Source organism: Lagopus leucura, unplaced genomic scaffold (assembly GCF_019238085.1).
Source record: "Lagopus leucura isolate 7727_CA_CO unplaced genomic scaffold, USGS_WTPT01 Super-Scaffold_100012, whole genome shotgun sequence".
NCBI lineage: Eukaryota > Metazoa > Chordata > Aves > Galliformes > Phasianidae > Lagopus > Lagopus leucura.
Window position 1 is genome coordinate 4,069,421 of NW_024962267.1, and position 14,554 is coordinate 4,083,974.

Genomic DNA, 14,554 nt, shown 5'->3' on the forward strand with positions numbered 1-14,554 from the left:
ATGACCTCGCTCACTTCAATCATATATATGATAATAAACGTTAGGGTTTTAAATGAAAACCAAGTCTACACAAAATATTTGCAGAGACTCAAAATCAACTTATTAGATGTTTATTACATATAAGGCAATAAAGATAAGCTGATACACAAGACGTAAAGATTCATAAACTTGCACAGTAAAGTACGCCAAGTTTATTTCCCAACATAACTAAAGTTATTGAAAAAGAATTTATACTATGTAGGTAATAGGTGACCAAAATACTAGAAGTTAAAATCCACAGTAAAGCAGATACCAAAGCACATCTCCCAACAGTAGCCTCCTTTGTTACTTACAGACAACCTGTATCATTTGCAGATGCACTTGTGAATGCAGAGCTGGGATTTACACAGACCTCAGAACACTACGGAGCGCTTTGCTCTGATGCACGTTATTAATTCTCTACAAAGAACATCACAAGGATGTTTCACTGCTAACATTTACACTGGGCTTACTAAAGCTCTGAATCGTGGAACACCCACAGCAGGGCACAACATACCTCAGCGTAAGCAACCCTGCTTATCCTGGCATTACACTGGATGTGCAAAACCCTGCACTTATCATGTGATGTTACACAGTATGCACACAAGGAAGAACAAAGGTCTATGAGATGGGATCCTTGTTTGTAAAAAAGAAAAAAAATAACAACAGTATTTTCTACGAATTTTCTACAAAAAAAAAAGCAGGTATCATTTCCCTCCATAAAAGGCATTTTCTTCTTCAAAAATACAGCTGAACAGAAAAATTCTGGGTCACAAGAAGTATAAACTGTACGTGTGGAACAGTTTATTAAAAAAAGAAAAATAAGCAAAGATCAAATGATTTGCCTCTACAAGCAAAGAGAAGCAACAAATCTGAAGAGTTCAGTCACTATTCTGAAAACTTCAAGCTTTCCCAATTTTAATAACAATAAAAAGAGGATAGTCACAAGAAAAGAAAAAAAACCCTGCAAAATACAGAAAGATCTTTTGATCCATTTAAATAAAAGACACGTGCAACAAGAACACACTGAAAGACTCTGAAACAGCACAGGTTCTTCATTCCACAGAGTTTTTGTTCTATATTATCACACTTAGTTCCTCTTAGCTTTTTTAAGGTTATTCCTTTTACTCAAAGCTCTACAGAGCTCTTATCAAAATCCAATCACTACATTCTAGCATAAATCCTAATGAATACATCACTAGATGTTAAAAATCAAATTCTTTGTGAATTGTCACTTTTTATATTATTTAATAAGCAAAGTTTGTAGTTCACTTGTGTGTTCAGATGGATATGCAAATGAATGTAATTAATGCTATAGCTTTCAAATCATTAACATTTATAAACAGAAAATTACTGTATCTGTCATCCCTGAAGGACATTCACTTGCAGGCTTTAAGAAAATCTTACACAACGAAAAAAACTGACAATAAAGTAAACATGGTTGAAAGCCAGCTACTTTCCATTTCCACTAAACCCACAAAGACAGAGTAAGTTTATGTAAAAAATTAAGTTTTCCTTTTGAAGGGATTTTAAAGCCATATAAATGCTATAAATGCTACTAGAGAAGTGTTTTCATTTTCCAGGAACAGATGGACCTCACAGGAATTATATTATCTCTACCACTAACAAACCTTTTTCATTGTATCTATCAGTAATGTTTAATTAGGCAATAATAGGTTCACTTAGCATATGGTCCAGTAAAAGACTATTCCTTACAAAAGAGAGAAAACAAAATTGCTTCCTTCTTGCTGAGCTCTCTTAATACAGAATGTAGAGTAGGGTTAAAGCATGCAGTATTACTCCAAGCACATTAAAAGAGTATGTTCTAGTGATGAGTGAAGCTTTTTTCAGTGAGCTCATTTTGTAACAGTGTTAAGCTACAAAGGTAATTCTGAGGTGTAAAGTAAAATAAGCTAAGTATTTTGTTTCATAATGGTTTACTCAGAAAGCTGAGCGCTACAGAAAGCATTAATTAAAACCAAAGATGACTGTTACGAATGCAATTATGAAACCAGCAAAAATACTTCTCGTTAGCCTGGACAATATTGCATACACATTTCTGAATCAACTCATTCCACCATTCTTGCTTTAGGAGTACACAGAATGGCTGGGGGTAGAAGGGACCTTGCAGCCCACCCAATCCTACCCCCTGCTGCAGGCTGGTTGCCCCCACCCGCTCAGGCTGCCCACGGCCCCATCCAACCTGGCCTTGAGCACCTCCAGGGATGGGGCACCCACAGCTCCTCTGGGCAGCTGTGCCAGGACCTCACTGCCCTCTGAATAAATAAGTTTCTCCTTACAACTAATCTAAATCTATCCTCTTTTGCCCCTTGTCCTATTACTGGACTAGGAAGATTAGATCAAGCAGGTTTTTGAGTGCTTATTTCACCTTATCTAATTCCCCAAGGACAACAGAGCAGCAACATTACAAATGGATCAGACATAGTTTCAGACCAATTTGCTTGAAACACAACTGAATGACCAAATCCACCTGACACAAGAATAAACAGAGTGACATTCATGTGTTGAATATTTGCTATATTCCACTTAGGAGAATTTTTCAACCATAACAGTTGAACTAACTTTTTCTTATCATTGATACAGATTCTAGATATTCCAGTGGACACAATCACTTAAAGGAACTTCATTGTAACGTGTATAAGTGAATTGGAAAAGAACAAACTTATTGTAACAACAGGGGGCAGTAGATATAGTTGCCTTTAACTAGTTTCTGATCACCCAAGAAAAGTAGTGGTCACAATCCAGTACAAAAAAAGGAATAGCTCACCCGTTTCCAAGGATCAGGGCTTGTTGGAAATTCCAAAAAGAAGCAATCTCCAAGTAGAGATGCTACACTTTTGGCTGCCAACCCTTAAATGAGGTTAGTGAATCCAGGGTTGCAGAGGGAATTGCCTAGTGAATACTGCCCTAATTCTATATAGCAATACACATACAACATGACCCATTTGTTAGGAATCTGTTTAAAGTGTTTTTTTTTACTTTTCATATGCATGCACACTTAAAGAGTCACTTTATTTCAGCAATTCTGCCTGTATATACCACTTTTACCTACCTGCCTCTGAAGTTCTGCCAAGTTGTAAGGTAATGCACCCTCAGCTAGTGGTGCTACTCTCTCAATATCTGCCAAAGTTAATCGCCTTAACACAAGGCAGAGGGAAGTAAATTAGTGTTAGTTAAAATATCAAACATATTCAATACAGTATTCTCAGCAGCATCTCACAGAATACATCTTGAGTTTAAAAAAAAAAAAAAAAAAAAACACTTGTCATATTTAAATGCATGTCTAAGAGTTCTGCTATTCTGCAATAAAGAATTCTTGGAGTTAGAAGAGCATTCCCTTCTTGTAGCTGTCAAGGGATCTCAGGTTATTCAGAAGGGAGTTCTTGATTACTACTAATAAAGGATGTAATTCACAACTTAAACCATTTATAGGTATCCCTCCCCAAGAGTTCACATGCTAACAACTATGGGAAACATCAGTAGAGTTAAGAATAATGGAGAATTATAGCCTTCTGGGATTACCATAATGTAATTTTGCTTTTTATATTTAAATCTACAATACAACAATCAATAATTGTGCTTGATATACAGGGTTCACTTAGAAAATATCTGCATACACCAGCCATTTTACAATGAATAAACTGTAATGAACAGAACACACAAATTTTAAAATTGAGTAGATTGTGCATAGAAAACAGCAATACGGTTGTAAAATGATAAAATTGATTATCATAAGTTACCCAGTAACGCTGTATAAACCTGTAAGTTGGTAAAGAATATCTATTTCCAACGGTGTAACTTGTCCAAATCGTATTGCAGACTGGGTAAATTCCTCTGGATTTAAAAGGGAAGGAGAAATAAAGCAATTGTGTTATTTGTCAAATTTCATCTTTATGGACAAATCTAACAAATAACTTAAATATCATAAAAGAATGAAAACTATCATCAAGAAGCAAAATCCATAATTCAGAAGGAAAGATAACTTTAGGAAGACTTATCTTGAAAGAGATCTTTGAAACATAGAGCAAGTATGATTCAATACATCCTCACATCAGCAACACTGATAACATCACACACAAAATTTATGATTTTTTTTCTGAAGTTTTGCAAAATGAACAGAATAATTATCCATTATCCATAGCTTTAAGGGCAACTAACTCATTTATCACCATCATTCTGTGTTTCTTTTCTCTGTTAGCTCTCAGTGACCCCACAGCTATATGTTCATCTATCCAAATAACATTGCACGTTCATTACGTGATTGGCAAGCTACAATAAGCAAGTTTTAGTGATGACAGTTCAGTAGCTTTTATTCACTACACAAATCCAGGCAAGACGTGTCTATGCATTTACATCAAGGAAAAAAAAAAAGCCAGGTAATTTGTTAGCACTATTTGGAGGACAAGGACAGTTATTTCACGCTTTTCTCTAGGGATGTAAAGTATGCTGAGCATCTGAACATAAAACAAACATAAAAGAAAAAAAAAAAAGAAAAACTCTGCATGCTTTTTACCACACATAGACTTGGCTGGTCCTGTCCATGCAGGTAATAAAGTCAGAGATAAAATATGTCATAAAATGTCTACAAAATAAATCCACTGATGCCTGCAGCAAGACTGATTCATGTCTACCTTTCAGTGGTACAGGGATTAACTATGTCCTGTATGTCAACATAAACTATGTAAAACCACTCAGGCCAGCAAAAGAAGTTATGAATTTTTTCATACCTTTTTTCTAAGTTTCTATCTTTTTCTACCTTTTTTCTAAGAAGGATTTAGTTGCAGATAAAATGAGCTAAAGCTCATGGAGATCACTGATAACGGATTTTCAAACGTAACTCCTTCTATCTTATTTCCTTGGCACCTCCTGTCTCTAAGCAATAATATACCTTTTTCAAGGAGTGGTAAAATCCCCAATGAAGTACCATTTTGCAGATATCCATACAAACCACAGTCCCAATTCTTCTTCTTAGTGAGCTTCCTGAAAATCATTACTAACCCATGAGGATGAAAATGACCCTTAAAATATTTCTACAGTAGCACTAACGTTGTATGCTATGCAGCCTCTGACTTGTCTTACCCTGTATGCAACAACAGCTTACAAATTGGACAGAACTAAAATATTAATAAAAAGTAGGAAATATACTTTACCTTTTGTGACTTCAATATCTTTTCTTGTACCTGCTATATTACTGTATATCTTCCTAATGAGATCCATGTTATTCAAAAGGGCATTAAATGCATTGAAGTAGGAGAAGCTGACCTGATGTGAAACAGTCCCACCAGCTACCTGTAAAAATTAAATTACACAGTTAAATGCCTTGAGCCCCTTTTTTCCAATGTCTTATTACAAATTACAGAAACATTCATTTGGGCAAGTAAGGAAAGAATTAAAGATATCTTTCTACCTCTGTAATTTTAAGCTAGTTTTAATAGAAATACAACAGTAGAACCAATAATGGCATATTTTTTTACATAAACTGTAATAAAGTTATCCTTTACCTCATAAACTGTACCTGCCGATCTTGCCAGTCATAACGGTAACCATTCTAACTCTACATGCTTATTTTCCAAACATCAAACTGAAAACAATATAAGAACACATAAAAGGGCAAAACTGTAAGTAGTCTACCACCCATTCTGGTCTGTTCTATATCGAAATCTAAAAATCAGAAGCTTTAGCCCAAAATTGGTATTCTTTCTGTGTAAAATATAGTTTGCTCTGCTTTAGGCAAAAGCACAGTAGATAACTCAAACTGCATCCAATGGCACTTTAAGCATTTAAACCAGACTGCAAACTTTTCTACCACATAACCGAGAAGTGTTGCCATGTTTCATCCTGCCAACTCTACTATGAAGGTAATAATTTCTAGCAGTGAGAAAGAGATAAACATATAGGAATAGAAAAAGTGGGAGAGAAGCACTAACATTTTAAAACATCACAGCTATTAAACCCTGAACTCAAGACGTTTTTCTTCACACTTACTGAAACTAAATTTTCTTCCACAAATGGTGTCAGCATATGGGAGTGAAGGGTAACCATGACATCACTGAAGTCCAGCCCAGTAATCATGCCACTTTTATTTTTGTCCTTCAATGCAAAGGCTTGTCTTGCATGTTCTGACTGCAGCTCCTAAGATTAACATTCAGAAATTGTGTATTAGCAAATTCTATAACCCACTGTTCACAACATTTTGATTTAGTTTATAATCTTACAGCACACCTAAATACATTTGTGCATGCAGATCACAAGACAATTGCAATTTAAACTTGAAGGTTAGTCCAAATAAAATAAGAATTCTGCATATTTATTCATTCCATGCACAGATTCATTCCTCTGGCATAGAACATCCCCTACTCAATCACAAGGAAATATTCACTTTCACTAAGTAATTGAGAAGCAATATTTGCATACTTATGTTCTTGCTGCTACACATTCCCTTATTCCCCTGATATTGATCTTAAAGATTCAGAGTTTGAGACTAAATATGATTGGGGTTACATGGTTAACAACATCTGGTTATATTAAGGACACAATCTCTGGTTGAGGTTAGTTTTTTTTTTATTAAATTCCTACAACAGAAAAGGGAGTCAATGTTCTAACTGCACAAGATTACAACAATCAGTTAAATGGTTTATTTCATAAACAGAATACTTAGTCCCACATATTTATAGGATGATATGCAAGCTAAAGGACAATGAGTAAGCACTCCTTCATGAACCCATATAGAAAATTAATAGCTCATTGCTGCTAGGATTAGTATCAGATAATTGTGTTCATTACCAGACTAAGACCAAAATTTATAGTGATATAAATTTACTTCTGGAGATTAAAATTGATTTCAGCTGTAGTCTGAAATAAGGTTAATAACTAACCTGAAGAAACTGAGTGAACTCTGTATAGTTAAGATGCTTCTTTCTGTTATGTCCAAAATGCAGCCGAATGAATTCACAGTCCCAGTTGAAGGGGATTTGATGATGAATAGTAGTTTGTTCAAACACTTCTTTGACATTTGCTTTAAGGAAGGGAAAAAACAAGAAGTGAGATTTGGGGTAAATACAAACATTCCAGGAAACAAATTAAGTTTTAAGGAGCTGTTTAAAAAGTGTTTTGTTGAGAATAGTTACTAACTGAGCTTTTACAGACTTGCATAAGAACACATTTGCTATCCAGTGTGATACTTTCTGTATTACTGCATAAAGCTTTGGAGTGTTTTGCCTAGTTTTAATTAAGAAGCGATTTATCTTTTTCCCTTGTACACGACAAATAAGAGCTAATTTGCATTCCAATACAAAAAACCAATAGAGGTTCTCCATCTCTGCCAGGAGTCAAATTAAGCCCTTTATCAAGGGCACAAATACCTGCATTACAATCTCACAGAATATCTGTCATACTAAGTATGGTTTGACTGAAACTTGATTATTACAATCATACAGTCTGAACGTGTCTATTGAAGATAGGTATAAGAAATACCACCTAAAACATATTATTAGCTCAGCAGAAAGCGCCTTATTAAAAGCTTTTGATAAGGATTTATAAAAAAAATCGAATCCTATAAAGCATAATTGGTAGTCTCTGTTATTAAAATGTTTTAAGACAAGTGAAGATAGAGATGTCCTCATATAAATGAAGGAAAAAAAGCTCTCCTTTCAAGATATGGAATTCTTTATATGTACACTGTACAACTGAAATAAAAGACCTAACATAGCCAAAGTCAAAACCCTCGCCTAAAAAAAAAGTTTCATTTATTCATACTCAGCATTGTCACTCTGCAATACAAGCGTGGGTTTTGTGCTGATTATCTGACCAAATAAACAGTACAAAACAGTAAAAAAAGTAAAAGTACAACTGGACATCTATCCATACCATGCAAACTCTTTTCAAAATCTACTTTGAAGTACTTGAATTAATGTTAGCTTTCATCAACTAATCTCAAACCTGCTAACTGCCAAATTAAATTGTGTCATATAGCTCAAATTTAAAACAGAATACACATCATTTTGCTGAAAACACATCTATTTTTTTATAAGTTTAGAATATTTGCTCAACACTGCATCAGTGTATCTGTTAATCAGACATATTAAAGGCATTCTGTGGAACTACTATTCTGAAACAGTTCTGTCAAAAGACAAAATGTAATCAGAAGGACTTTAATGTCATTTTATCCTTCTATCAAGACTAATTTGCTTGCAGTGTTGCTTTCTCTGTGCTATAGGACTGCTCGATTCGTACACCCTTTCAGATCTGTAGCTATTCTAGCAGTGAGCAAATCACTCTATGGTTGTATATTTTCAGCAAGAAAAGGAAAGGAAATCTTTAGAACAAATATGTTTCAGAATGAGAACACACAGTAGGATTCTTTCCCTAGATCACTTGCTTCACAGATAGTTTGAGATTACCTATTTAAAGGGCAGACTATGGCTATTGAACGATTTAACTGTAATTTAGCCCTTACCTAAAGGTCTAACACAGACGATAGTTGAAGAACTGCAATTTAAACCAGTTTTCAATGCAAGCTAGGCTAAATGAGGTGTTCAGGTAAGCAGGAAACTTGAAAAAAACTTGACTACTTTCAATTGCCCATTCATATCTACTCACTGATATACTAAGTGAGGGCTAAGAAAATAAGATAAAGCAACACATTCATACCACTAAATTATATCACTTTGCCACATTTCCTTTGAAAGTTTTGTCTGTAGTAGATTTACTCGCCATTGCTACAGAAACCAGGAGAGGTAAAGTTAAATTCGCCACCTACCATTGATTCACTCTGGTTTCTGGCCAAACTAACTTGAGTACTACAAATAGATCAATGTAACTCATGGTTAAACGTGCAAAATGGCACTGAACTGTAAAGGGAGCACAAGACTGGTCTGCTTAATTGGATCTATTGGCTTGGCCACCAGTGTACAAGCACAGTGTCTGCTAGAAACTAAACATCTGTAAAACTGACTGTCTCTGTAAGGTCTTCTACTAATGACTAAGGGAAACATATTGAAGAACCAGAAAATTTAAATTGTATTATCTAACACCAGCAATTATTTCACAGTGTTAGAGAATGGTTAGGAAAAAAAGTCTCGGTTTTTTTTCTGACATGAAATTATTCATATGTGTTCACATAGACAAAACTTCCAATGATTTTTACTGAGACTGAAGCAGCTGGTCTTTCCATAACTCTCACTCTAGCATTTAATTGTATATGACTTCAGCCACTGAGGATTAGCTTCCAACACTATTGGTTTTCCTTCCAAAAACATTTATAATTTGTCATCAAGACGTCACAAGTTGAGATCCTTCACCACATAAAAATAATACTGGTAAACAGATTAATAAATCTATATTTAATAATTGAGTGCATCAACCAACAAGCTTTACAAATTGGTATCCAAATCATACTTCGGCTTCTCTGAATATTGAAACACTTTTTGTCACTTAACAGTAACTGACAATCAGCAATGTGTACCTGTTGTTATGGTAACGTGAGTTTAAATACATGGGCTGTACCTAATGCTTATCCTCAAGTTACCTTTGTTTATGAAATATTTGAGTAGCAGAAGCAAAAGCATCTATCAGTTATAAATAAATCAGTTGCAAATAATTGACAGAATTAGAACTGTTGAAACTCTAAATAAAGTTTACTGAAGCCGTTTGGGATTCTCAAGCATCTCCAGATAATCACTAAGACTTACTAACTTTCTACCCAAGGGTAGTAATGCTTTCTTCATAATATATCAAGAACATCTTCCTTAATCCAATTCTGTTGGCTTTTCTATTATTTCAGAGTAAATACTCACCACTATTACTAACAACTCCATGAGGAGAAAAGCTACAAAAGGACAATCATGTTTCAGGGATCATATATAATGTGATCATGACCTACACTTTCACCACTTTGAATTAGGATCAAATATCTGATTTTTAACTATTTTTTTTTCCACAGTACAAAGTAATGATAACAAAGAAAGTGTTATCTAAATAACATTAAAATATAGGTATTGCTTTTCCTCCTTTTTTTTTTTTTTTAAACTCAGTCAAAACTCAATAATGATTCTAAATTAAGATAGACTACAATTCCTTCAAAATTTCATCACAGCTAATTTCCAGGGGGCAAAAAACCAAATTGTTTTTACCTCCTTTCATTTTAGTATGACATTTAACAGAATGCGTTCACTGCCCCAGTTAATGCACGTTGCTCATTTGCTAATGCCTTCTCCTACACTTTGCTCATCTTTCTGCAGCGGAATGCTTTCCTACTGAGTGGATAACTTTATTTCTGAGCTTATGGCAAAGCATTTTCTTCTCAGACAGGCATATGAGTCAGTTTACTGATAGTCAAATTACTATCAGCCCCAGGAACAATAAACCCACAACTCTAGTGCACTAGTACATTACCTCCAAGGCAACATGCATTCTCTCAAGATTGCTTCAGAATTTCCCCACCCAATCATTTTAAACAAATTATAGATGCCTGGAGCAGCTATCTGCAGGCAGCATACACACAACCAGCTCAGTTCCCATCAATACCATTACCTTGCAGGCTCAGAAAGATGATATAAGAAAAACACATTCTTAGGCAATAGTGAATTTCAGAGGAGAAAGATTACTGTAAGTTATAAACACCAAGAGATTTTGTTGATTAGAATGAGATAAAGACCGTAACACAACACCAACACAACCAAAGCATCACACATCTGAATGCACACATCTGAATGCATCTGAATGCAGTTCATGCTCCCTGAATGACAAACATTTTTGGCCCCACTCATGGTGGGGATGAGTTTACTACTTCAAATATACCATGAGGTGGTATCAGTTATTTTTACAGAAAACTCTTCAAAATTCAGAGGGAAAATCTCAAAATTCCAATGCAATCAGCCTTTTTGCCATTCTCTCTCATAACTGAGACAACATTCTTCACACTTGTTAGACACACAAATATAAACAAGGCACTTTTAAACACTAGCATAAATATGCCATAAGTTTGTTGTTTAAGAGGTTGTTTTTAAACGTCTGCTCAGTCACCTGTGGCCTCATTTGTATGAATCTCAGCCTCAGTGTGCACTGCGCATTTAATGTTTTCTATGCTGCTAATCACTATTCCTACTAACAGCAAATTTCATGTATTTTCATTTTCAGCATAATTACAGATAAAAGGACTTTTATCGTGAGCTTTGCAGCGGACGTACACTAACAGTGATCCAAATATGAATACAGAGAAAAAGACAAGTGGCAAGACAAATGAGAAAACTAAAATAGAAATAGTTGCCTTGCATTTCTACTCTTACTTTTAAAGACTACAACAGTGATTCTGCTCAAGATTAGTGACAGCCATAATAACAAATGGTCTCTATATGTAATTCTTATGTTATTATATATATTATATATATAATATATAAATAATATATATTATATATGTATTTAATATTATATACATTATATATATGTTATTATATGATATATATATATATAATTTTTTATATATATTATATATACTGAAATTTCTTTTCAGTTCCCTCTTGCTGAACTCTGATTTTGAACTTAATACTATGGAAAACGTTTGAGATCTCTTTGTGTTCTTAAGCCCTTTATTATTATAAAAAATAGGGAAGTCGTCCATTAAACACTGCTCCAAAGTGCTTGAAACTGTGGCTTAAATCAAAAAGAATCATAAAACAAAAGCAAATGAACAAAAAGACAGCACAGAGAGAAGAAAAACATCACTGTATCCTACATAGTCAGAATGTAATAAGCAAAAGGCAGCTTGAAAACAGGCAACTAACATATGGCAAAGAGGAAGTCAATTGCAGCTTTATATTACTGCACACCTGGAAAGAACATAGTGTTTTTCTTACACCTTCAGATACACAGTCATGTGATCTTTCTGTCTATGCTTCTAAAAGTTACCAGCCTTTATGGTTGCAAACAATATTTCGCAAGGCAGAACTCTTAAGATCATCTTCAAATCCTAGCATTTTCAATCTAGCAGCTCTTTTGGAAACGGGAGAGTGACTACTAGGAGTGATCTGTATTTCCTGAAAAATAACCCTCAAAAGCAGAGACTTACAACAGCATACATTCAACTCCTTTCTCTTATTCTTGTCACTCACCTTCTTCATGTCTACCATGTACTGTTTAAAGGAAATCGGAATCTTTCTTTCCCAGATTAAAGTTTGTTGGCAAATAATTATTTTAAGAAAATAGATGGATGAGATTTCAGTACCATGCTACACTCAACATCTGAAACAATTTCATTATATCGATGCTTATTTCAGTTCATTGGTACTGTAATCTTTATGTAGTTGCAGTAATAGTTACCCAATCCCTTTACTCCCCGTGTCTTGGAAGAAGAGCCATTATGTTCTACATAATATTTTTAACGTTATGTTGAGCTGCAGGATATTTTTTAAAGCCTTATATTTGGTTTCATAAATACTTTCCATTTTTCTAAAAAATAATTTTAAAACTCTGAATACAGAATAATCATGAAGGTAGTAAAATTGTTTCCAAATCTCACTGCTTTAGCTCTATTTATCTATCCACTTCAGCATAGGTATTTAAATGAAAAACCATCTCCAAAATGCTCCAGTTTATCAGAGAATGGCTTTCTTTGCAGTGACTCTACTCTGCAACAAGCCTTGAAATTGTATATTCCAATTAGAACTCATACAGTTCTGATCACTGTATGGTTTGTCCAAAGGATAAAATATAAAGAATTATTTTATTTCCATTTAGAAAAAGCATTTCTGGGTAGAAAATTCTGTGATAGTTATACTTGCCTTTTTTGCAGCAAGTACCATCTGTCACAGTGCAGAACATCTCCAAGTAACTTGAACAGATTTCATGTGAAGACTTGCTCTAGCCTCAATTCAGGTCAAAATTCCTTTACAGCTCTTCCTTAGTGGAACAGCACTAACTTCATGATCTGCTTTTAGATATTTCACTCATGTCAAATAGCTTGGCCAGTTACACCCCATGAACAAAATAACAGAATGATTCTTCTTTTCTGGCTACAGGAACTAAAACTAGAAAGATAATACATGGGGAATAAAATAACACTTCATCTGTCCTGGCTGTTATCTTTTAAATATTTTATGATCAAAGCAATATTGTAAGGGATCATCAACACATTTCCCATAAAATATTAACATAGGAGTCTTTTACTAAGACGTGCAAACTTTTCATCATGATTTTTTTTTCCCCCATTTCTTCATGATTAAAAAGTTAATTTGAATTACAGCACCATTAGTATCACTAGGTTATTAAAATAGCCATTTTATCATCTTTCATTCAGCAAGCTGATAAGTGGATCATTGTAGCTGGAATATGTAAAAAAATACTGAACACACGGTGCAACAAGTTTGCTCATATGAAGTAGGTCTAATTCAATTTTCTTGCAACAGATCTTAAAAGAAAAACTGCAATATACTACCAGCACACCTGTGGCAGTTAGTCATAGACCTCAGGATGTCAAAAACTCCAGGAAAAATATTCCAAAGCAATAAGAAAGTAGAGTACATCCAAGCATCAAATTCAGCACACAAAAAGCATCTCAATTCAACAGTATGAATTGAATTAACACTATATTGCATTGACAAAGACAATGATTAGTGCCATGCCACATAGCTGACACATATTTCTCTCAAACATTTTCTAAAGGATAAAAAATTATTTGCTCTTTTCAATTTTTCAACTCAAAAGACACAAGTTATTTTGTAATGTATGTTATATAATGGCTCCTCACTGGAGAGCTGGAAAGCAGACTTCTGCAGAGACAAATCACAGATTGAGGGTAAAGAGAACTGCAAGAAGATTAAGTGCTGAAGTACAGCCTGTCACTAACTAAATCCTATAAAGTAGATGGGAATCTCCCTGGAACAACTTTATAACATACAGCCAGATCTAAAGAATCAACAAACACTTAACTCCCTCCAGATAAGTGAAAAATTTGAATAGGTTAGGATAATTTTTGAAAATGCCATATAGTCATACTGAAATGATTTGGGAATATGGCCAGCTTGAGTGCAGAAGTAGTCTTTAATATGGGATTGGAGCCAGTGTGGCTTTTTTCCTCTAGCGTTTTGGTTTGAGCCTAGCTTAAATACATCAACATTATCTCACGTCCAGCAAGGCCAGTATTGGTTCAAGTTACTGGCCTAGCAGACCCACCCCAATCCTGTGTTCCACTGTCCAACACTTCCACTCCTTCCTCTAAAAGCACAGTGAAGAAAAACTTCAATAAATCCATCTCAATTACAGCAAGACATGCTGATTTGAGTTAGCTTCAGCATCAGTACAGTCACATTCCCAAAGCACTGCACCTGAGATAGAAAATCCTGACTCATGTTTGCTCCTGTAATCAATGTGGTTTATCTGTAGACCAGATAAATTACCTACCAATATGAGATGACGTGCAATTTCCACACTAATTAGCTAATACACTAATTGGAGTATATTTCTAATATTTTACTATGACTTTTAGATGTTAATATGTAGAATCCTTAATTTATAGAGATGT

At 34.5% G+C, this 14,554-nt stretch overlaps 1 protein-coding gene across 1 annotated transcript in view; it reads right to left on the reverse strand.

The window, feature by feature from the left end:
- SLC25A12 (solute carrier family 25 member 12) overlaps positions 1–14,554 on the reverse strand; it is a 40,511-nt gene that overhangs the window by 13,517 nt on the left and 12,440 nt on the right. The window contains exons 5-9 of the mRNA XM_042874410.1: positions 6,915–7,054; positions 6,025–6,171; positions 5,190–5,328; positions 3,780–3,873; positions 3,061–3,176 (exon numbers count right to left, since the gene is read on the reverse strand). Coding sequence (XP_042730344.1) covers positions 3,061–3,176; positions 3,780–3,873; positions 5,190–5,328; positions 6,025–6,171; positions 6,915–7,054 — 636 coding nt within the window. The remainder of the gene's footprint in view (positions 1–3,060; positions 3,177–3,779; positions 3,874–5,189; positions 5,329–6,024; positions 6,172–6,914; positions 7,055–14,554) is intronic.